Source organism: Mobula birostris, chromosome 3 (assembly GCF_030028105.1).
Source record: "Mobula birostris isolate sMobBir1 chromosome 3, sMobBir1.hap1, whole genome shotgun sequence".
NCBI lineage: Eukaryota > Metazoa > Chordata > Chondrichthyes > Myliobatiformes > Myliobatidae > Mobula > Mobula birostris.
In genome coordinates this window covers 121,640,434-121,665,285 of record NC_092372.1, presented here as the reverse complement: position 1 = coordinate 121,665,285, position 24,852 = coordinate 121,640,434, and the positions used below count along the sequence as shown (strand labels likewise).

Sequence of the window (24,852 nt, the reverse complement as noted above, 5' to 3'; positions counted from 1 at the left end):
ATGCTTCACTGTCAGATGAGCTCAACACCTTAAATGCTCACTTTGCCAGGGAGAATTAAACTACATCTATGAGGATCCCTGTAGCACCTGGTGACCCTGTGATACCTGTCTCGGAGGCTGATATCAGACTTTTTCAGGAGGGTGAACCCTTACAAGGCGGCAGGCAGGGATGGAGTACCTGGAAAACTTGTACCAAACAACTGGTGGGAGTGTTCAAAGACATCTTCAATTTCTCACTGCTACGGTTCAAAGTTCCTAATTATACCAGTGCCCAAGAAAAACCACGTGAGCTGCCTTTGTGAATATTGTCCTTTAGCTCTCACATCTACGGTGATGAAATGCTTTGAGAGGCTGGGCATTTCTAAAATTAACACCTTTCTCAGTAAGGACCTGGACCATTGTAATTTGCCTATCATAACAATAGGTCTACAGCGGACACTATCTCATTGGCTCTCCACGTGGCCTTGCATCACCTGGGCAATATAAATTCCTATGCCAGAATGCTGTTTATTGACTATAGTTCAGCATTTAACACCATCATTCCTACAGTCCTGATCAAAAAGTTACAGACCTGGGCCTCTGTACCTGCCTCTGCAACTGGATTCTTGACTTCCTAACCAGCAGACCACAATCTGTGTGGATTGGTGATAATATCTCCTCCTCACTGACGATCAACACTGGTGCATCTCAGGGGTGTGTGCTTAGCCCACTGCTCTACTCTCTCTACACCTATGACTGTGTGGCTAGGCACAGCTCAAATACTATCTATGAATTTGCTGATGATACAACCACTGTTGGTAGAATCTCAGGTAGTGACGAGAGGGCATACAGGAGTGAGATATACCAGCTAGTTGAGTGGTGTCACTGCAACAATCTGGCACTCAATGTCATTAAGACGAAAGAGCTGATTGTGGACTTCAGGAAGGGTTAGATGAAGGAACACATACTAATCCTCATAGAGGGATCAGAAGTGGAGAGAGTGAACAATTTCAAGTTCCTAGGTGTCAATATCTCTGAGGACCTAACCTGGATGCAACATATTAATGCAGTTACGAAGAAGGCAAGACATAAGACAGTGGCTATATTTCATTAGGAGTTTGTGGAGGTATGGAATATTGCCTAAAACACTTGAACATTTCTACAGATGTACCGTGGTGGTGGTGGTGGGGGGTGCGGCTACTGCACGAGATTGAAGTAAGCTGCAAAATTTCAAAATTAGTCAGCTCCATCATGGGCACTAGCCTCCAGAGTATCCAAGACATCTTCAAGGAATGGTTCTTCAAAAAGGCAGTGTCCATTGTTAAAGACCGCCACCACCTAGGTCATCCCTTGTTCTCATTGCTACCATCGGGGAGGAGGTACAAAAGCCTGAAGGCACACACTCAGCGACTTAGGAACAGCTTTTTCCCTCTGCTATCCAATTTCTGAATGAACATTGAACTCATGTAGACTACTTCACCACTTTTTTATGCTACTTATTTAATTTAACCATTTGATATACACGTACTTACTGCAAGTCGTAGTTTTTTCCCTATATTATCATATATTGCATCATACTGCTGTTGCAAAGCTAACAAATTTCACTACATATGGCACTGATTTTAAACCTGATTCTGATTCTGATATTATCGTTATGTGTACTCTTCATTATCAAAAGTGTTTCAATGGCTATAAGGTGTGTTTGGAAGTCCTGACGCACTAAATGTGCACTACTTACACACAAATTTTTATCTGCCTTCTAGCTGACTGAAGATCTGGAGCACACTTCTCTCTAAACCAACCCACACGCAGCTTAACATATTCCTGTTAGCATGAGTCACAATAGTCGCATGTGTCTCTGTCTTAGGCGGTTCATTTCAGGCTCACCTAACACAAAAGCAAACATCTCTACATTCAACCTTTCAAGACCCCACCAGATCTAATGTGTTTTAATGAGAGTCCAATAAGTTTTCTACTTTTGCATTCAATCTTCCGGCAGTAGAATACAACATTCCTATTTCTAAACGCAAACAAGAGGAATTCTGCAGATGCTGGAAATTCAAGCAACACACATCAAAGTTGCTGGTGAACGCAGCAGGCCAGGCAGCATCTCTAGGAAGAAGTACAGTCGACGCTTCAGGCCGAGACCCTTCAAAGGGTCTCGGCCTGAAACGTCGACTGTACCTCTTCCTAGAGATTCCTATTTCTCTTGGGTTTCCCATTTACTTGATCAATTTATTGACTGGCCTTTTGTGAATTATGTGCTGACACACAGATCCCTCTGCATCTCTGAGTTCTGGAAACTGTTTCGGTACCAAGTTTGGAAGAAGAATCTTGGCCCGAAACATCAACTGTTCATTCATTCCAAAGTTCAAAGTAAATTTATTATCAAAGTATATATATGTCACCATATACAACCAGGATTCTTTTTTTTCATACTCAATAAATCCATAATAGAATGAATAACTATAATAGAATCAATGAAAAGCTGCACAACTTGGACGTTCAAAAGATGACAAACTGTGCAAATAATAATAATAAATAAGCAATAAATATTGAGAACATGCGATGACAAGTCCACAAAAGTGAGTCCATTCTTTGTTGGGGAAGTTCCAATGATGGGACTGAAGAAGATGGTGCCAGTGAACAACGCGACCAAACGCAATGTCCTTCAGACAACTCACAAAACTACTTCTTTTATGTCTTTTTCTTTTGAATACGATTCTGCTGCTAAACTGTGTGCAATTGGATGGTGATTTACATTTTAATGATAGAGCAGTCTGGCACTTTACTGCCTCCGAGGGTGTTTGTTGAGGTTTTGAGCAGAGTGTGCAGCCTAGAGGCCAAGAAGCCTGGAGACTCATTTCTCACTGGCATCGAACAAGATTGAAATCAATGGGGACGAGAGGGGAAAGTGAACGGGTGTCTGTGTGTGACTGGTCCCTCGCTCTTACTCACTGCTCCCGGAAGAAGGTGCCTGTGTTTGACTGGTCTCTCCCTCTGGCTTGATGCTGCCAGAGTCTTTGGTCTTGAGCAACATTTAATCAACGTGGTTTGTGGTTTGGACTTTGTAGTTCATGTTATCTGTGTTTCTGGTTTCTGGCTACTCCTTTATTGCTAATTTGTGCGATTTTGATTGGTGCAGACTAGCTTTGTTGTCTGCAGTCATCAAACAACACAGCACTAAACTGAACAAAACTTAACTAAGTTGAACATTCCAAGACTGTTTCATTGACACTGTGGTTTGATGTTTAATATTCTGTGTTCCTTGCTCATTTTTTTGCCGTTTGCATGATTTTTTTTTTGCACACTGGCTGTTTGATGTTATCTTTAACAAACAAGAGAAAACCTGCAGATGCGAAAACCTGCAGATGTTGGAAATCCAAGCAACACACACAAAATGCTGGAGGAACTCAGCTGGCCAGGCAGCATCTATGGAAAAAAGTAAATAGCCAATGTTTCGCACTGAGACCCTTCATCAGGATGTTATCTATGAATCGGTTTCATGGTGTTTCTTTGTTTCATGGCTGTGGGAAGACAAAACTCAGGGTTGTATACGGCATAGATACTTAGATAATAATTGTACTTTGAATCTTTGGAGTGAAGTTGAGTGAAGTTTACCCTTTGGTCTATAGCTTCTTGTGTCACTATTTAGATACTGTAATATGCTTATGGTTTTTGTTATTCTTCCTGCATGTTCTCACGTTATACGCTGTTTATTAGATTTCTGTTTACTTAATTATATTTTATGTATCTGTTTGTAGGCTCCTTATGTTTTCTTCACAACTTTCCTGCCTATGATGTTTATAATCATAAAATTTAACAATCAAGTTGTTGATGCTTTTAAGAAGGCCTTTGAAAAGTCTTACATTAGAAATTAGTGTGCAGGATTGAAGTGCAAGGAATAAGTGCGTGGACTGAAAATTGATTGTCAATAGTAAACCAAGAGCAGGAATAAGTGGGTCCTAATTCAGGTGACAGGCAGTGACTTGTAGAGTACCACTGGGATCAATGCTTCGTGCTCAGTTATTTACTAAATGTATAAATGATTTTGCTGATGTAATATTTCTCAGTTTTTTTTCTGACACATAACCAAGTGCTATTATGAGTTGTAAGGAAGATGCAAAGAGGCTTCAGTGTAATTTAGACTAGTTTACCGAGCAGTCAAGTTCATGGGACATTCAGTATAATGTAATCCACTTTGATAGGGTAAAAAAAAGGTAAGGACAATATATGATTTAAATGGTGATAGCTTGTGAAATGTTGGTGTACGTATTTGTTTTGAAGGAAATCCACTTTCTCTAGCTTAGAGGAGGAAAAATAATTTCAATGGGAATGCAGAAAGCAAGAGTCACCTTAGTGAGATCTGGGGGCATGTAATGCTCTAGCAGTTCCACAACCTGGCTTGACCTGGCTCATTGACTCCTTTGAAGGACTGTTGCAGCCCTATCCTGAAGCATCTTTGGGCAGAACGTACAGTTAGTTGTTCCTGAAGTTGCATTGCCATTCTGGTGGGTCTTCAGTTCCAGGGGATTAGGAAGTACCCGTGTATTTCCAGTGCTCTGTCCATTTGAAGGATCTCGCATTACTGTCATTTACTGCCTGAAAATAAAAATGAATATTGAACCTAATATGTAAGACAGACAGTCAGTTGGTCCATAATCTTCTCCAGCCCTATAATCTGTCAAAGCCTATGTTCCTTCAGTTCATGGTTCTTTCAGATGAGACTTTAGATCGGGGGATCTTCCCCCCCCCCCCATTAACCGAAGGGTCCACGGACCTCAGGTTGGGAACCCCTGCTTTAGATTAAGAGCCTGTCAGCTGCTTTAGTGGTTGGAAAAAGATTCTACTGTTGATTCAAAAATGAAGAAATGAAAGATTGTTGTGAATATTCCTTGAGGGTAGTAGGGATGAAAAGAAATAGCAGTACTAGGATCAAACAGTTATACTGTGAACAATGTTCTGGTTAGATTGTGAAATAAAGGTTGGGAATTTCCCCTGGTAAAAACAATATTTACATGAACATCCTGGATTTGAGTCAAAATTATGTAAAAGGCCAAGTACCAGGAGCTGGTAGAGCAGTGCCAGAGGCAGGTTGGAGGGCACAGTGTGAGCCTAGGTGTTGAAGATCTGCTGGCTGCTCGCCCTGCAGAACCTACTCTCTCCCTGGCATTACGGGAGCTACAAAGAGAAGAATCATCAGGACCGTCTCAGAGGCTATTGAGCAAGCCTCCAGATGCTATGGATCAAGAGGTGTGACCCATGAACCAATGCTGCTGGGACACAACCTGGGGTCTGATCAACCTTGCCTGAGTCGTCTGGTTAAGAGTGTCTGATGTTGAAAGACCCAAAACGCCTGATGACCCCAGGTCACAACACTGATGATATGTCCCAGCACATCCTAGGATATGTCTTAGCAAGGTGGGTGACTAGGAAAATGTAGAAGATGTCAGCATACCTCAGAGTTATTTGTGGGAAATGGAGTAGTCCCAATATCCAGGAGGTAGTTGAAACACAACCTTTAATTAAGAACTTAAATATGATACTTACAAAGTAAAGGGTTGCCCAGTGATAGAGCCAGCAAAGCTGCTATTTCACAGTGTCAGTGACCTGGGTTCTTTAGAAAGACAGTGTATTATTAAATGGCGATGGATTAGAAAATTTGGTGAACAAGTTGAGATATGTTGATGTACAGTGAAAGCAAACCTATGGGAGCATTAAGCAGTTAAGAAAGCGTGTGGCATGTTAGCCTTCGTCACAAGAAGTTTCAGTACAGGACTGCAATGTCCTGCAGGGCTTTGGTGAGACCATACACAGGGTATTTTATTCACTTTTGGTCTAACCTTAGAAGGAATATACATACTGTGATCTCTGGTCTGAATGGAGGGGTTTGTACATTGTCTCTGTGACCACGTTTCCTTTGAGTGTATGCTCATGTTTCCTCCAACTTCTCAAAGGTATGTGAGTTGGTCAGTTAGATGGGCATGGAAATTACCCGTAGTGTGTGTAAATAATAGAATCGAGGTAGATGGGGGGAGCGGAATTAATGGGAATGTGGGGAGAATGAGTTTTCAGGAAAATTTGTGGGGGAATGGGATTACCCTGTGAGCTGGCATAGACTTAATGGGCTGTTTGGCCTCCTTGACGTTGTTTAGAAATGTGGAAAGAACGATCTGAAGTTAAACAGAAAGTGGGCAGTGGGTCAGCAAAGACAAACAAGGTTAATAAATCAGGCCAAATACCTGGAATGGGAAACGTAAGAGATAAAGAAGTTTTAAGGCACATGGGAAAGAGAAGAGAATGGGAGAACACAACTGGTCACTAGAAATTGGAAAGAAAAACAGACACAATGGCAGAAGAGATGAAAATGCAAATGGAAATAATAAGACAAGTCACAAATAAAAGAAGTGTCCTTGGCAAACATAAATGGGAACAAACTTCAAAGTAAGTTTATTATGGAACTACAAATGTCATTATGTACTGTACAACCCTGAGATTCATTTTCTTGTCAGCATACTCAATAAATCCATAATAGAATAATAATCATAATATAATCAATGAAAGACCACACCTATTTGGGTGTTCAACCAGTGTGCAAAAGACAACAAACTGTGCAAATACAAAAAGAAATAAATAATAGTAATAAATAAGCAATAAATAACAAAAACATGAGATGAAGAATCCTTGAAAGTGAATCCATAGGTTGTGGGAACATTTCAATGATGAGGCAAGTGAAGTTATTCTGCTTGGTTCAAAAGCATGATGGTTGAGGGTTAATAATTGTGTGGTGGGAGTCCCTGATAATGGATGCTGCTTTCCTCCAACAATGCTTCATGTAGATGTGCTCAATGATGGGGAGGGCTTTACCAAATTTATTATTAACAGCTTCTGTCCAAAACAATAGAAGCTGTAGGTATGATATTAATTTGTTGAACTCATTTTGAATTTGGAAATCTGTACAATATCTGATCCAAGGAAAGGTATCTTATTCTCTAAACTTCTGAGTTTCACCAGAGCAGTGTAGCAACCCAACAAGAATGAGTATGTTTTCCAAAGCAGTCTCACCAGCATGATGGGATAATATCCCAGCAGTGAATATGCTAAACTAAATTGCAAGTTCTTACAACTCAAGATTTTAGTGAGGTTCAGGACATTGTAAATGGAGGAGTTCTCATGACAGATGTTATATTTTAAGCATTTGCATGTTAGGGTATGGTAGGAAGGGTAGCTGTCCTGGCAGGGATTAGTGAGTGTACCAGGATATGAAAGAAATGGTTCTTTGAAATCGGGACAGGAAAAAAGAGGGTCACGTCTGTTTGGTGGTGGTTCCACGCAATGTTTCAGTTGTGAGGAATGGTAGAAATAGCTCAATAGCTAGGAATTAGACAGGTGAGAACAATAATTACAGAAGATGAAAAAGAAATAAAACATGGTGGAGCAAAATCTTTGGCTGCTCATCAGAAACACCGTACATCATAGAACATAGAAATCTACAGCACATTACAGGCCCTACCTGTTGTGCCGACCATGTAACCTACTCTAGAAACTGCCTAGAATTTCCCTAGCGCATAGCCCTCTATTTTTCTAAGCTCCAACTAAGAAGCTCTTAAAAGAACCTATTGTATCCGCTTCCACCATCGTTTCCGGCAGTGCATTCGGTGCACCCACCACTCTCAGATACACCGTACCTCGTCATGGGCACCGTGTCTCATCAGAGTCACTGACACCTTCAGAAACTCTGTACCTCATGAGGAACACCGTACATTGTCAAAAACTCTGTACATTGTCAGAGCCACTGACACCTTCAGAAACTCTGTACATTGTCAGAATCACTGACATCTTCAGAAACACTGTATATTGTCAGAATTACTGCACATCGCTAGAGACACGGACATCATCAGAACTGAAATGGAGAAACTTGGAGAATGGACTGGAGTCCTTACAAGCAATTAAGTTGGAGGAAGTGTAATTAAGGAAAAGGTGTGAATCTGTGTATTGGCTTTTTGCCTGGTATCAGAACTTTAAGGCAGGGAAAGGTAGAAAGGATTATGCCACAGTAAGAAAGATGGAAGCTGGCAGCAAAGTTGGTTAAATTTCCCATTTTGATGAAAGATCAAGAATCATCGCTGCAAATTTGTTGGAAAGGAGGGGAAGGATGAAAGCTGTGTGGAACTGGGGAAAACAATCTACCCCATTTCCGAGAAATGTGACAAAAACTTGTTGCTGTGCAATTTTATTTTTTTTTACATTAAATGTTGCATCTCTCAGTGGTCTGAAGAACATCTCCAAAACCCGAACTGTGATGTGTATATGTCACTGGCACTTGTGAATATCATGCCTTTAGTGTTGGTTAACATAGGTGTCAGTAGCTTTTTTTGCAACTACCTCGGGGAGAATATATTGATAAAATATGCCTGAAGTGAGTGAGAAGGAGGTTCTACAATTACCCTCTGAAGGGCCAAAATGTGCCTACCTTACCCATGACACCCATATCAGGCACAGAAGTAAAACATTGGAATAGGTTTTTACATTGAAGATGCAACATACAACTACTCTGAGAAAATTTTAAAAACTGTTGCTAGAATTCTGAAATTAAAACAGAGATTGCTATGGATTCAGGGTCTTGGACTATATATTTTTTGTGTGACTGTATTTTACTGATATCTTATATGTACTCTATGTGCTTTGTGCTGTATATGACTGTTGGTTTTGTGTTTTGCACCTTGGCCCCAGAGGAGCCCTTTCATTTGGCTGTATTCATGTCTGGTTGAATGACAATTGAACTCAAACACTAAGCAAGTTGGGCAGTATCCATGAAAAGGGAAGCAGAAGGCTCTGAGATGGCCTTTATGGTTCACACAAGCTTCTTCCGGCCCTACTACACCAAACTCAATCTATGAAACCTCTTTATGTAGCTTCTCCTTAAACTCCCATTTTACAGTCATCTGAAGACATTTCTCATGAATTAAGAGCTTTATTCATAATTATTTTATATTTATGGCTCCTGATTTTTATCTGCAAGTCTTTCCAAAACTCCTCAGTTTTAAAGATCATTATCAAGCCATCATCAATCTTCCCTTTTTCAGGAAAGTGTACTAACCTGTTCAATTTTTCATGTAAACATCCACCATACCCTATCCACAATTTCACAATAAACTCAACTTTGACCTGCTGCTTTTAAATGTAGCTGTGGTTTTAATGACGTGCAGTTTGCATACAGCAAACCTATAATCTGCATACAGTAAACTGTCACGTGGTGCAATACAGTGATCATGAGATGTCTGTATTAATCCAACGTACTGATAATGATTGAGAACTCCCATTCTCACCCTTGAATTGTGCCACGGCTTTTCCATAACAGATAAAGCCTTGGTTTAATATCTTCATCTCAAGAATCACCTGTGGTGCAGCACTCCGATTTCTGTACTGAAGCCTTAGCCCAGATTAGTCATATATGATTATGCTGTGCCTTGGCTGGGTTTATGACTAACGTGATTTACTGTTCCTGATGCAGAGAATGAAGTAAGGTAGGTTGGTACTTGAGAAACATTCTCCTGAAAGGGAAATGGGAAAATATTACTGTCACATCTGAAACTGGAGAGCTTGATCTTGTCTAATGGGGCAAAAATAAAATTTAAAACAAACATGCACTGAATGCATTTTTCTGTCATCAAGAATGAATACTGAGGTCAGTTGGAAAGTAAACAGGAAATTTTATATCGGGCATGCAATAAATTCATAAATCTATTTGTGTAGTTCAGAACAGTCACTTTAAAGAGACAATCCTCCTCCTCTCCTTCTCATAATAGACAGATCCCCAGGGATGATTGAGATTTTTTTAAAAAATCTAATAATAGAGTCATGGGCTCACCAAGTCTGTGCTAACCATCAAGTTCTCCAGCACGATTGTGTAGTAGTTAGCACAACACTTTACAGTATAGGTGACCACGTTCAGTTCCCATCGATGCCTGTAAGGAGTTTGCACGTTCTCCCTGTTAAGGCTGATTTATACTTGTGCGTCAAATGTACGCCATAGGTATGGCATAGCTGCGAACCCTATGCTGTATCTACGCTGAACCGTACGCCATAGCCTAATGCACACCTCTCCCAAAATGTAACTACGTGTCACGGTGTCGCAGACCGCAACAACTGTGATTGGTCCGCTTGGTAGTGTCGCATTTCCTCCTACGCTGCAATAGCTTCCCATTGGGTGACTGAAGGGTAGGGAAGGAACTCTGGCTGCAACGCTTTCCATAAAGCTTTACAGACCTCCAAAATTATGGAGGACCCTGTGCTTGACGCCAGTTTGTAGCTAGCTGCTATAGCCTGTTGACGGTGGGGTTTCTATGCCACTGTGTTGAGTTTCTTTGTGTTGAAACTCAACACGAAGAAACTCAAACTTCAAACAATGGCGACTGAAACTGAAGAAGGTGAATTTTCTGTGCTTGTCCGGCCACTGAGAGACATGGACGAGGAAATGCATTTACCGCTGCGGCGGAAGCTAGTATGCACAAGTATAAATCAGCCTTTAGGGTATGGGTTTCCTCCCACAATCCAAAGACCTACCGACTGGTAGGTTAATTGGTCATTGTAAATTGTCTGTGATTAGGCTGGGATTAAATTGGGTGATTGCTGATTGGCGTGGCTTGAAGGGCCAATTCCACGCTGTATCTCAATAAAATAAAAAAATCCTACTCTAACTCGTTTTAATCTCCCCTACTGCTCCCATGCCCTTCAACTCTCTGTCAATCACCTATATACAAAGGGCATTGTACAATGGCTAATTGAGCTACAGTTTACATAGTTGCACGTGGAACGTGCAAGCTCCACACGGGACAGCACTGATGTTCAGGAGTTAACCGCTGTTGCCGGAGCTGAAAAGCTGTAACTCCACCAGCTACATCCACTAAATGTAATTCGCTCAAGCACTTTAGTGTTTGCCTAGAAAATAAAACACTTGCTTTTGTAGAAAACCTACAGCACAATACAGGCCCTTCGGCCCACAAAGTTGTGCCGAACATGTCCCTACCTTAGAAATTACTAGGCTTACCTATAGCCCTCTATTTTTCTAAGCTCCATGTACCTATCCAAAAGTCTCTTAAAAGACCCTATCGTATCCGCCTCCACCACTGTTGCTGGCTGCCCATTCCACACACTTACCACTCTCTGAGTAAAAAACTTACCCCTGACATCTCCTCTGTACCTTCTCCCCAGCACCTTACACCTGTGTCCTCTTGTGGCAACCATTTCAGCCCTGGGAAAAAGCCTCTGACTATCCACACGATCAATGTTTCTAATCATCTTATACACCTCTATCAGGTCACCTCTCATCCTCCGTCGCTCCAAGGAGAAAAGGCCGAGTTCACTCAACCTATTCTCATAAGGCATGGTCCCCAATCCAGGCAACATCCTTGTAAATCTTCTCTGCACCCTTTCTATGGCTTCCACATCCTTCCTGTAGTGAGGCAACCAGAATTGAGCCTTGCATGGGGTACCTTATCAAATGCCTTGCTGAAATCCATTTACACTACATCTACTGCTCTTCCTTCATCAATGTGTTTAGTCACATCCTCAGAAAATTCAATCAGGCTCGTAAGGCACGACCTGCCCTTGACAAAGCCATGCTGGCTATTCCTAATCATACCTTTCCAAATGTTCATAAATCCTGCCTCTCAGGATCTTCTCCATCAACTTACCAACCACTGAGGTAAGATTCACTGGTCTATAATTTCCTGGGCTATCTCCCTTTCTTGAATAAAGCAACAACATCCGCAACCCTCCAATCCTCCTCCCGCATCTATTGCATCCTTCAAAACTTCAGGGCGATGCAACTGCAGTACATAACAGCATTTCTAATGTAGAGGAACACAGCAGCCATTTTTTTTTCAAACTTGGTCCTTTGCCCAAAAATTCTAACTGCCTTGGTAGTTTTTCAGCCAATTATGAACAACTACAAATTCCAGAGTCAGTCAAGTTGAACTGAGTGTGGACGTGGTGTGCAGCCCAGCCTCATGACACGGGTGGCAAGCACAGCGTTGGGCCATGTCGTGGGGAGCGCATTTGACAGGGGCCTGCAGTGGAGGAAGTGGCTTGGAGCCAGCCAGGGTAGATGTCACCTACTCGGAGCCTCCAATGGCAGCCCGTCCGGCACACCCTCATTCCCAAGAGTTCAAACCCTGTCCGTTTGAAATGGGACAGTTTCTGGAGAAGGCACAGAACCACCTTGCGTGATCTAACACTCGACGATGGTCTCAATGAGGTGCTGAAGCATCCGCACTCTGCACACGGCATCTACTGAAGTGGAAGTTCCCTGTCGAAGGATGGTGAAGATTCCTGTTATGTCCCGTTTATATTTGGCGATGAGGCTACAGAAAACAGAGTAATGTATTGTAACTAAATGTGAATAACATGTTTGGTATGGTTTTTAAAAATCTGCATTTTCCAGGGAGTGGTGCCCCAACATTAGCTCCAGTATCAAACCCCAGACTGGAACTGATATCACCAAACCCACAGTAAATCACACTTATAATTAAAAAGCACTGCCATCCAGATCTCGAGAGTTTATAAAACGGGAAAATAAAGTCCCTATATTCTTATGGCTTTGCCCCATAGTGATGAGGCTTCACTTAGGGCTTAAACTTCTTTACAAAGTGCCCATTGACAGTTGTGCTTATATCAGTGAGTTTGACTATGAATGGGGAACCGTTCACATCCATTAGCAGATAGTTATCTTGTCCCTGATAATGTACTGGAACAAACTCGAGATGGATAGCAGGATGCATGTCATGGCTGAGCTCTGATTCAGTAGCCAACAGTTACTGCAGGTTTCGATCTGCAGGTCCGAACATTACCAAGGCAAAATACTCCACAGATGCCGGGGTCAAAGCAACACTCACAACACGCTGGAGGAACTCAGCAGGTCCGGCAGCATCCGTGGAAACGATCAGTCAATGTTTCGGGCCGGAACCCTTCGTCAGGACCAACACGAACGTCTGATTCGGTGCACTGCAACAGATAGTTGTACCCTGCTATAATAATTCTGCTTGAGAGCCTTCGTGAGTAACATTCTGAAACTTTATATTTGGATTTGCGAAAGTTAGCTGGGAGCATTTGGATTTTAGGTTGCGGATTTTATTGATACTACATTCAGGACTTGATGCGATCGGCTGCAAATTGTTGGAAGTCCTGCTCCCGATCGGATTTGCAACCGTTCGAGGTCTCGCTAAAACCGGGTGAGCAGACATGGTGACCCGGTCACTTACCGATCTAAGTGGAATGTAGGTTAGCGGGAGGTCCGGTTGCTTGTCCTGGTATCCAGAAGGGCGAAGAACCTCGGGGCAAAGATGCTTGAAGCAATCACTGGGTCCTTTTCCAGAAAGGATGTTTCCAGAGGTACTGTTTAGCAATGGTCTGGAAACACACAGGACGTTTTTCAAATAAGAATTGTACCCACTACTTGTTTTACTGATCGTAAATATGAATTAAAATAAAGGTCGAGCAGCGAGTAAAAAACAAAGCTGATCAGCGTTTGGGGAACTCACTTGAAACCCTATGGTATCAGTATTTTCTTTTAAAATATCTCACTTTCACAAGCTAACGTGTTATAAATTCAGGTTGAGCGTATTTATTCTTGATGTTTTGTGCCATAATTATTTACAAATAAGATTAGAAATGAATTGTATTGTAAACAGTGAAACATGTGTTAAGTTAATCAATGCGTCGGGTGGGGGAGGGGGAGTTTAACCTGTTGAGTGCAATTTTGTTTTGCAATCAAAAGATGGTTTTGAAATAGTTCGAAATAGAGAGAAAACCTTGCAACACTCTACTATCCAGTAAATGATTATGAAGGTCATTATTATCAGACCATTTGTCAGTCAGGTAAGTTTCTCTGTGTTCAAATTTTGAACATCTGTTAATGTCCTTTTAATTTCTCTTTCTGTAAAGAGGGTAACCCAGACTCCTCTTTATACATAAATGAAGTCCCATATTTCACACGATTTTAGCAAAGCGGCAGGACTTTGGCATCCTTCTAGTATCCCTCAATATTTAATGCAATACTTTGAACTTTTGAACAATGTACGAGGGTGGGGAGGGAGTGCTTCTAGTTTAATGCATTTGCTTCTACCATGTGGGAACCATTGTCACAGCTTGAAATCGGAGTAAACCGGACCTGAATATTTGGTCTCACTGATACAAACTCTACTATATTTCAACTTTCAGATGCACTGACTTGAAAATACTGGGAATCTTTAAGCCTTGAGGAAGGATATTTCCCACAATGGAGAATGAAGCTCACAGTCTCTTTGATAAGTTCCTGCAAGGAAAGACCTGTAAGGAGACGCTGAGTCTCTTCCAGGAGTTGTGCAGCTTTCTGCGCCTGGATCCCAGGGACCATCGCAGCTTCTACCACAAGCTGAAAGGCAACCTCAATTACTGGAAGGCCAAAGCTTTATGGGTTAAACTGGATAAACGAGCAGCACATCAGGATTACGAAAGAGGCGAGTCATGTGTCAACACAAAGGCAAGTGTCAATCTGTTTGTTAAAGGTGGACTGGAAAATATATGTATTTCTGTTGCCTAATGTAGACACAACTTTTGAATTTAATTCCCTTAAAAACAGATTAGCACTGCTACTTTGCTGAAATTTAGTTTTATGTCCTTCTCTATCCTCAAGGAGCAGAGAGATGCTTGCTGGGATTCTATTTCCTTGACAATGAAACTGTAAATTATAAATATTTGCAGATTTGAAATGCTCAGCACCAATTTCCTTTCAATATTTACCTTTACCTTTTACACTTGCCTTACTTTTGTTCTTTTATAAGTTGATTAGGTCATTTCTTCCCACTTCCATTTCTTATTAGTTCCGTTTATCTGTTGCCTTCTGTCTTCCCATTCTGCCCTTGCTCTTGATCCCAACAGATTGTTTAAGAAGAAGAAGAAGGTGTATACATGGAGCCCGCCTGACAATGCTCTTCCCTCTGGCACTCACATGGTGTGCGCAAGTCTTCCTATCCACCCCATTTTATTTTCGCCATGCATCACAGGTCCCTGGGGTTCCACTTTGCAGATTATGATTATCTTATATTGTTTTTGTTGGTGGCACAGAGAAGCAATTTCCCCCTTGATTGTTTGATTCATTTCCTTGCAGATACTTGGTCTATTTAGTGTTGTACCATCTGCACAGGATCTTTCTCTTTTTATGCAGAGATTATAAAAAGCAGTGTTTTTTACTGCAAACTCAATAAAGACAGGAAATTCTGGACACAGGAGATCCTGCAGATGCTGGAAATCCAGAGCAACACACATAAAATGCTGGAGGATCTCAGCAGGTCAGGCGGCATCTATAGAAATGAATAAAGTCAATGTTTGGGGCTGAGACCCATCATCAGTACAGGGAAGGAAGGGGAGAGATGCCAGACTAAGAAGTTAGGGGTATGGAGAAGGATTACAAGCTGGTAGGTTATAGGTGATCCCAGTAGAGGGGTAGATGGGTGGGAGCAGTGAGAAGCTGAGAGATGATAGGTGGAAAAGGTAAAGGGCTGAAGAGGAAGGAATCTGATAGGAGAGAAGAGTGGACCATGGAGAAAGGGAAGGAGAAGAAACACTGAGGGAGATAATGTGCAAGTGAGGAGAAGGAAAGGGGTACGAAGGGAGCCAGAATGGAGAATGGAAAAGAGAAAAGGAGGAGGTGTGAGAAATAACTGAAGTTAGAGAAATCAATGCTCATGCCATCTGGTTGGAAGCTACTCAGATGGCCTGAACATTGATTTCTCTAACTGGAGCTCCTCCAAGCTGAGAGTTGCCTCGTTGTGGCAGTACAGGAGGCCATAGACTGAGATATTGGGGTGGGAACGGGTGATCCCACCTGGTGTGGTGGACAAAGCGTGCAAGTGGTCAATGAAGTGGTATTCCAATCTAAGCCAGTATAAAGGAGGCCACACCGGGAATACCGGATACAATTGATGACCCTGACAGACCTGCAGATAATGCGTTGCCTCTGCTGGAAGAAATTGGGGTACTGAATGATGCTGAGGGAGAAAGTGAAGGGGCAGATGTGGGACATGTCCTATTTGCAGAGATAAGTCCCAGGAGGGATATCAGTGGGCAAAAACACGTGGACAAGGGAATCACAGAGAGAGCGATCACTGCAGAGAGCAGAGATTGGGGGTGAGAGAAAGATGTGCTTAGTGGTAAGATGGCGGAAGTTGCTGAGAATGTTCTGGATGCAGGGGCTCATGGGATGGTAGGTAAGGACAAAGGGAATTTTATCCCTGTTATGGGAAAATCTCGGCAGGCCAGGCAGCAACAGTGAAAAGAGAAGCAGAGTTAACATTTTAAGTCTATGACCTTCAGTGGAAAAGTACTGTTTCTCTTGCCATAGCTGCTGTCAGGGCTGTTGAATATCCAGCATTTTAGTTTTTATTTCAAGTTTCTGGCTGTGCAAATGTTTGCTTTCAAGTTCAAGTTTACCCGTCATTCAGCCATACATGAATATCCAACGAAGCAGCTTTGATACTCATATACCTCAATGAATATCCATGAAGCAGCTTTGATACTCATATACCTCAATGAATATCCATGAAGCAGCTTTGATACTCATATACCTCAATGAATATCCATGAAGCAGCTTTGATACTCATATACCTCAATGAATATCCATGAAGCAGCTTTGATACTCATATACCTCAATGAATATCCATGAAGCAGCTTTGATACTCATATACCTCAATGAATATCCATGAAGCAGCTTTGATACTCATATACCTCAATGAATATCCAACGAAGCAGCTTTGATACTCATATACCTCAATGAATATCCAACGAAGCAGCTTTGATACTCATATACCTCAATGAATATCCAACGAAGCAGCTTTGATACTCATATACCTCAATTACACCTGTCAGTCATTTTAAGATTCTAGAGCCAGAAAGAGAACTTTTCATTTTTATTTATTTATCAAGTGAGACTAGCACTTGAAGTTTGGTATTTATTCCCATCCATAATCTTTTCCCTTGGAAAGATAATGAAGAGCCATAGTCTGAGTTTTCCTGAACTACAGCACACTGTTTTGAATTTTTGGCAAAGAATTGATGTAATTGAATGCATTGCTAGGTCGCTTAATTCAGGAGCAGCTGGAGTCAATGGTAAAGTTTCGAGACTGTGGACTATAAATCTAGTGTCCTCACTGAATTAGCATTCAAGTGTGTTCATCCTTACTTTTGGTTGTTTATAGCAACCAATGGGCACTACTTTAACCATTTTGGATACAAATATCATTTAACCATTTGGGATTTACTCAGGTGGGGCAGATGAGTTTGTTGAGAAGTTATATTGGTTGGGTCAGTTTGAAAGGCCTGTGCTTAATCTCATTTATTACCACAGTAGCAACAATAAATGCAGAACTACCACTGCAAGTTGTTATTGAATTGCCTTTTTCTGTCCTTCCATTTCTAATCCTGTGCCCGCAGATTTTACAGCAAGCAATTTATTAATAGTACCCAGGTCTTTATCATCATTACTATGGATGACCAGTTTTTATACGCTTTCATCACCCGTCAGGAAGATCTCAGAGTTCTTTTCATTGCTCGCTGTTAATCTAATCTCATTCCAGAAACTTGAGCGCACTAAACAGTTATTTTTTTTTATTATTGATTGAGACACAGTAGAATAGGCCCTTCCGGCTTTCTGAGCTGTATCACCCAGCAATCCACTGATTTATCCCTAGCCTAGCCACAGGGCAATTTACAATGTCCACTTAACCTACCAACCGGTATGTTTTTGGGAATGAGGAAGGAAACCAGAGTACCCAGTGGAAACTCACGTTGTCACGGGAAGAACGTACAAACTCCTTACAGGCCACGGCAGGAATTGAACCCGGGTCTCTGGTACCGTAGAGCATTGCGCTAAGCACTGTGGTACTACTGTGCCCTAATGAAAGTCATTTGGTCTCTGGCACTGGTGATCTGCAATCTACCACAATTTTAATGGCATAAAATCTGTACACATTGCTGCATGATTAATCTCCTGGCAAAAGTTCCATTAGTTATTCTGCATTGATGACCATATAAATATTTTGGACATAGCTTCCTCCGTTCTTTCACTGGATTACTAAACTTCTGGTTCCTGCTGCAGTGTTTGGTTCTAGGGTCGGGCCCGTGTGGTCTCCGAACTGCCATTGAGCTTGCATTTCTTGGGGCCAAAGTGATTATCATCGAGAAAAGAGGTGATTTTTTGCGGAACAATGTACTACATCTATGGCCATTCACCATCCACGACCTGCGAGCTCTTGGAGCCAAGAAGTTTTATGGAAAATTCTGCTCTGGTTCACTTGACCACATCAGTAAGTTTAGAGGCAGTGCATAACTGTGTTAGTGTGTGTATATAAGTTCAGCAACGGTGCCTAAGTGTGTTTGTGTGTGCATAAGTTAAGAAACCGTGCATAAGTGTGTTAATGTCTGTATGTTCAGAGACTGTGCATAAGTGTGTTTGTGTGTATATGTTCAGAGACTGTGCATAAGTGTGTTTGTGTGTATAAGTTCAGAGTCAGTGCATAAGTGTGTTTGTGTGTATAAGTTCAGAGTCAGTGCATAAGTGTGTTAGTATGTATAAGTTCAGAGACCGTGCATAAGTGTGTTAATGTCTGTATGTTCAGAGACTGTGCATAAGTGTGTTTGTGTGTATAAGTTCAGAGACCGTGCATAAGTGTGTTTGTGTGTATAAGTTCAGAGGTCGTGCATAAGTGTGTTTATCTGTATGAGTTCAGAGACCGTGCATAAATGTGTTTGTGTGTGTAAAAGTTCAGAGTCAGTGCATAAGTGTGTTTGTGTGTATATGTTCAGAGTCAGTGCATAAGTGTATTTGTGTGTATAAGTTCAGAGACCGTGCACAAATGTGTTTATGTGTGTACGTTCAGAGACCGTGCATGTGTGTTTGTGTGTGTATAAGTTCTGTGACCATGCATAAGTGTGTTTACGTGTATGCTCACAGTCAGTGCATTAGTGTGTGTGTGTGTGTGTGTGTGTGTGTGTGTGTGTGTGTATATAAGTAGATGAGTGCTGAAGGATGTACATTGTACGGCTAAGCAGGAGTACACATATTCAAAAATGAAATTGACATCAAGAGAATAAAATTTTGCCTTGTTACAATGCTTTTCATGTTCACAGGAGATTGAAGCTTATGAGTGATATGTCTGGTTAAAACTGACAATACATTTGGCATACTTTTTTGTCTCTCCATAATATAATAACCTGTATGAATGAGAATCTCCTAATCATTAGTGAAAAACTAGCATGAACCTGTTTAAATTATTAAAAATCCTGAGGTGATTGATCCCAAGTGTAAGTAGCTCATCTACATAACCAATTTCCTATTCTTTACCTATCTTGCCTCAGGTATCCGACAACTGCAGCTAATTCTGCTAAAAGTGGCCCTCATCCTGGGTGTGGAGATCCATGTAAATGTGGAATTTAAAGGATTAATTGAACCTGCAGAAGACAAAGGTGAGGTCCTGTTATTAAACAGCCCTATACAATCAACTTACTCGATATCTCATGCGGTGCAAGATTATGCCTGAGAGACCTGAGTGAATAGGATACAAGACGCTGAGCAGTCAGGGTGGAACTGTGTGTGTGTGTGTGTGTGTGTGTGTGTGTGTGCGCGCGCGCGCCCGTCCATCCGTCTGTGTCCGGCCACAATGGAAGAAATGGAAGAAGTAAATTAAACACAAAGGAGGAACAACTTGTTTCTAAAACTCTTGCATGAAGTATTTGTTCCACCATAGCACAGCTGTTGCCTTGTCGTGCTGGAGACTTTGTATTAGTTTAACATTATCATCTGTACTGAAATACAAGCCATTCATGCAGATCATTTCAAAGTATATTTGCATTGAGGTAATAGAAGGGAAAACCAACAACAGAGTGCAGAATCTGGTGATGCAGCTACAGAGAGAATGTGGTTCAGGTGCACAGTAAGTTACAGGGGTCATGATTACATAGACTGTGAGGTCAAGATTTCATTGTCAATGTACAGGAGGTCCATTCAAGGGTTTTATAACTGTGGGAAGGAAACTGTCCTTGAGTCTGCTGGTGTGTGTTTTCATGCTTTTGTATTGTAATGTCTGGGGAGGGTGGGCCCTTTGATTATGCTAGCTGCTTTCTGAGGCTGTCGGAAGTGTTGACAGAGTCTATAGAGGGGAGGCAGGTTTTCATGATGTGTCGAGCTGTGTCCACAACTCTCTGCTGTTTTGGGAGTAGAGTTGTCATACCAAACCATGATGCAACTGAACAGGATACTTCCACTGGTGACCCTTTTCTCCAGTGCTGTCTGCGTAGACTTAGCACTTTCTCCCTGTCACCACTTGGGTTTTCTCCGGGTGCTCTGTTTTCCTCCCGTGTCGCAGAGTTAGTAGGTAAATTGCCCTTAATGTCAATGTGTGATAAAATCTTGATGAGTACATGGGGAGAATAAAAATGGGATGAGCGTAAGATCACAGTAAAGAATCGCCAACGGTCAGCACAAATTCAGTGTCCAGTGGGCTTCTCTCTGTGCTACGTCTCTATGACACAAATCCGCATGTATTATCCCACATCCCATATTTTATTATGACCCAGAAGGAGGCCTGCCATCCATCCCATTAAATCTGTGCTGGTGCTTGAAGTATTCTCAAAGGCGCCATTTGCCCAGTTATTTCTTCTTAGCTATTCTTTCTCAGCTACCCACCAGGTTCCCCTAGTTCTTCTGCCGTGCACTTACAACAGGGGCAATTTACAGTAGCTAGCTAATTTACCAAGCAGTATAGCTTTGGAATGTGGGGGGGAAACGAGAGCATTTGGGGAAAACCATGTGGTCATTGGTAGAATAGGCAGACTCCACATAGATCACTGGAAACTGAGGCAGCAGCAATATTAACTGTTGCACCCCTGGGCCATCCATAGGTGATTCCTAAATGCATTAACTGCTGTATGATATGCAGCTGTTGTATCCACTTTCTGTACTTGACTCTGATTACGTCACAGCCCTTGTGCTCAATGCCCACACTGTAACTTTTATGATACACAGCTCCTTGCTGTCCTTCTAACATTAATAAATATATTATTCATCTTTTTATTCTCACAGGGACAGGATGGCAAGCTCGTCTTCACCCAGCTGGTCACCCAGTGTCTGATTATGAGTTTGATGTGTTTGTCTCTGCTGGTGGAGGCAGATATGTTCCTGAAGGTAGGAAATAGCATACAAGCAGAGGACAGCACCCGTCTTAGCATTTGCTACCTCACTCTGTAAAAACCAAAATGCTTTCTTAACACAAAATGGCACATCTTGCCTCGAACACCTTTCATCATATGTCAAGCATTTTCTGAAACTCATTTGCTAGGGTTTGGGAATTTAAAAAAAAACACAAAGGGGAAGAAAACCTGATGAAAGAAACAAGGAAGAGACTGTCCCTATTCACTTATAAATGAGGAAATGTACACTTTACAGGCAGAGAGATTCTACAGCTTATCAGTGACTTACACAGATAATCAAGTGGCATTTGATTGGAAAACTGTTCACTGTGACTACGTATCAAAAAGGTTTTGTGAAGTCATCAATCTACGTTGGGTCCTCCAAATGAATACGATGTATGTGTGAATGTTGCTGTCGCCACATGGACTGTACCTGTACAAAAGAGGAAAGCCTTGACACTGAATGTGAAGCTGCTTCACATTCACTCAAAGAGGAACTGAGTGGCCACGTCCAAAACCATGGAGCTGGCTGCAGATTAATTCCCTTTATATGCTGAGCTCTTGATGCAGCTCTTCCCCTCCCTGTTGTCTACCACTATATCAGGGTTCCCCACCATGACCACCTTGATCACCATACAGTTGCACACTTCAGCATATCTATTGTCTTGAGCTGGCTCTTGTGGCCTGAATAAGCCTCTGCTGAGGTTTTCTATGTTCCTTATCCCACAATGCTTCATATCTTCCTTGATCCAATATCATTCTGAATGCTTCAACTCACATTGCACTGCGGATCAAATGGAGGAATCTTTATTCAGTTAGTTGTGGAAGGTCGGTTCTATTGTACAGAGCAATTTTGGCCTTAAGCTCAACAAAATTTTACTTTTGAACAATACTTGGATTGGTCCCATGCGCTGACTTGATATGTCTCCCACCATCTCTCGTTCTCCTGTTCTCCCTCCAAAAATTGCTTCCTCTGCCATGACTGTGTTGAGAGAAAGAAATATCTCTTTCCCCTTCTACTCACCATTTCACCCGACTGTTTCTCTCACCCTTCCCTCTTTCAACTATTTTCCTGTCTTCCCACATCTCTCTCTACCCCACCCTTCCCTCTCTCCTACACCCCTGTCTTTCAACTTGATCTTTTTCAACCCTTTTTTTCCCTGTTTCTCTCACTCTTTCCATCTTCTCTCTTCATCTTTCTCAACTCTCCTTTCCCTTTACCTGATCATTCTAAAACAGAGTGGAATTGGGAGGCACCAGGCAGACCCTGCCTCCCCAGCCCTCAATCTAGGCCCATTTCAATAGGTGGCTCCTGCGTTTACAGATAGAGGGCTCTGTCAAACCCAGTGACTAATCTACTTCACGGAGGCCCACTGGCATTTTTAATAAAAATGGCAGAGTTACTTGATTTGTGAATAAAAATGATTCTCAGTGGGAGGGGTCATGGGAGAATAAAATGGAGTTGGATAGGATTAATGCAAAAATGAGCACTTTATACTTTATTGTCGCCAAACAATTGGTACTAGAACGTACAATCATCACAGCGATATTTGATTCTGCGCTTCATACTCCCTGGATTACAAATATTAAAGATATTAAAAATAGTTAAAATGAGTAAATATTAAAATTTTAAATTATAAATCATAAATAGAAAATAGAAAAATGGGAAGTAAGGTAGTGCAGAAAAACCAAGAGGCAGGTCCGGATATTTGGAGGGTATGGCCCAGATCCGGGTCAAGGTCCATTCAGCAATCTTATCACAGTTGGAAAGAAGCTGTTCCCAAATCTGGCTGTATGAGTCTTCAAGCTCCTGAACCTTCTCCCGGAGGGAAGAGGGACGAAAAGTGTGTTGGCTGGGTGAGTCGTGTCCTTGATTATCCTGGCAGCACTGCTCCGACAGTGTGCGGTGTAAAGTGAGTCCACGGATGGAAGATTGGTTTGTGTGATGTGCTGCGCCGTGTTCACGATCTTCTGCAGCTTCTTTCGGTCTTGGACAGGACAACTTCCATACCAGGTTGTGATACACCCTAGAAGAATGCTTTCTACGGTGCATCTATAAAAATTAGTGAGAGTTTTAGGGGACAGGCCAAACTTCTTTAGCTTCCTCAGGAAGCAAAGGTGCTGGTGGGCCTTCTTGGCAGTGAACTCTGCTTGGTTGGACCAAGTCAGGTCATTTGTGATATTGACCCCGAGGAACTTAAAGCTTTTGACCTGTTCCACTTGCGCACCACCGATGTAAATTGGGTCATGTGGTCCACTACTCCTTCTGAAGTCAACAACCAATTCCTTCGTCTTGCTGACGTTGGGGGATAGGTTATTGTCTTCGCACCATGCTACCAGGTTCTTAATTTCCTCTCTGTACTCAAACTCATCATTACCCGAGATACGGCCTACAATTGTTGTGTCATCAGCAAACTTATATATTGAGTTTGATGGAAGCTTGGCTACACAATCATGGGTGTACAGTGAGTACAGCAGGGGGCTGAGTACACAGCCTTGTGGGGCACCGGTGCTCAGAGTGATTGTAGAGGAGAGCTTGTCCCTATTTTTACAGCTGGGTGCTCTGTAGTTGGCATATATTTGCTGTATAATTCTATGTATAGTATTCTTTCAGCTTAAGAAACTTTTCATTTTATAATGTGTTACTTACAAGGGCCATAAAATACAATCCGATTTTTGTGATTAGGTAATTAAAAGCATCAGCACACTTTGATGATGTTATAATGGGGAAATGAATCCAGTCCTAAGGTGAATCATGAGGGTAAGTCCCTGATGAGTGGCCAGTCAATTGGAAAAGAATGCGAATACTGGAAAAAAAATAGCACGAACATTTTTATGCACAATTTATGCAGAGCAAACATGTTAAAATGAATCTGCTGCCTGAGCAATTATGTTGTCCAAATTACTGTGTTCAGTGCCATGTGGAATTAAAGGCACTTGAATGAGGAGCTTAGAAACAGGATGAGACAAGTACTGTATGTCTCCAGACAGAATCTGTGGCAACAATTATGTGAACCAACTTTAGTATGGTTGTTTAAAAGGAAGCACTACTCTATGCTTTAACCAATGATACATGGTCCACCTTTCCATGAAGCCTGTTTCCTGTTGGTTGATTGAGCTTTGGAAGTTAGGGTCAATGTTTAACCTATGTGAGCAAGCACAGAAATTTCATGAAAAGTGAAATCCAGAGAGAGTAATCATTTGTACGTGGCTTTAGGTTATGTACCTCATTGAAAAGTTAAGTGCTTGTAGGCAGAGGCAAAAGTAACTTAAATTTCTTACCAATCATATTTGAATCCATTTGTATTGATTGCTTTAACACTTCCTCAGTTCGACATGTAAGATAATGTGTCAGTTCTCAATGAAAAGTGGTGGTTATTACCTGAGGTACTGTGTTGCCTTTAGTGGGCAAGGATGTTCAAAATCTAATACCTCGGGTAAACAAGAGATGTCTGGAACAAACTGCTGAAAGAACTCAACTGGTCAAGTAGCGTCTGGAATTGTCCATGCTTTGGGTTGTCTGGATGCAGAGTTTTCATCCAAAAAATCAACAGTTTTTTTCCCTCCAACAGGGAGTTCTATTATCTTTCTTCCCGCTGCTTTTCATCAAAATTCCACTGGTGATGTGATGCAATACCAGTGGACTGGTAT

The 24,852-nt window shown here is 41.8% G+C and overlaps 1 protein-coding gene across 4 annotated transcripts in view; it reads left to right on the top strand.

Moving 5' to 3' along the window:
- LOC140195246 (F-actin-monooxygenase mical1-like) overlaps positions 1-24,852 on the top strand; it is a 174,178-nt gene that overhangs the window by 55,609 nt on the left and 93,717 nt on the right. For all 4 annotated transcript variants that reach the window (XM_072253279.1, XM_072253280.1, XM_072253282.1 and 1 more), the window contains 4 exons: positions 14,200-14,500; positions 18,113-18,320; positions 19,372-19,479; positions 21,095-21,196. In XM_072253279.1, the coding sequence (XP_072109380.1) occupies positions 14,258-14,500; positions 18,113-18,320; positions 19,372-19,479; positions 21,095-21,196 (661 nt within the window). In that variant the 5' untranslated portion in view covers positions 14,200-14,257. The remainder of the gene's footprint in view (positions 1-14,199; positions 14,501-18,112; positions 18,321-19,371; positions 19,480-21,094; positions 21,197-24,852) is intronic.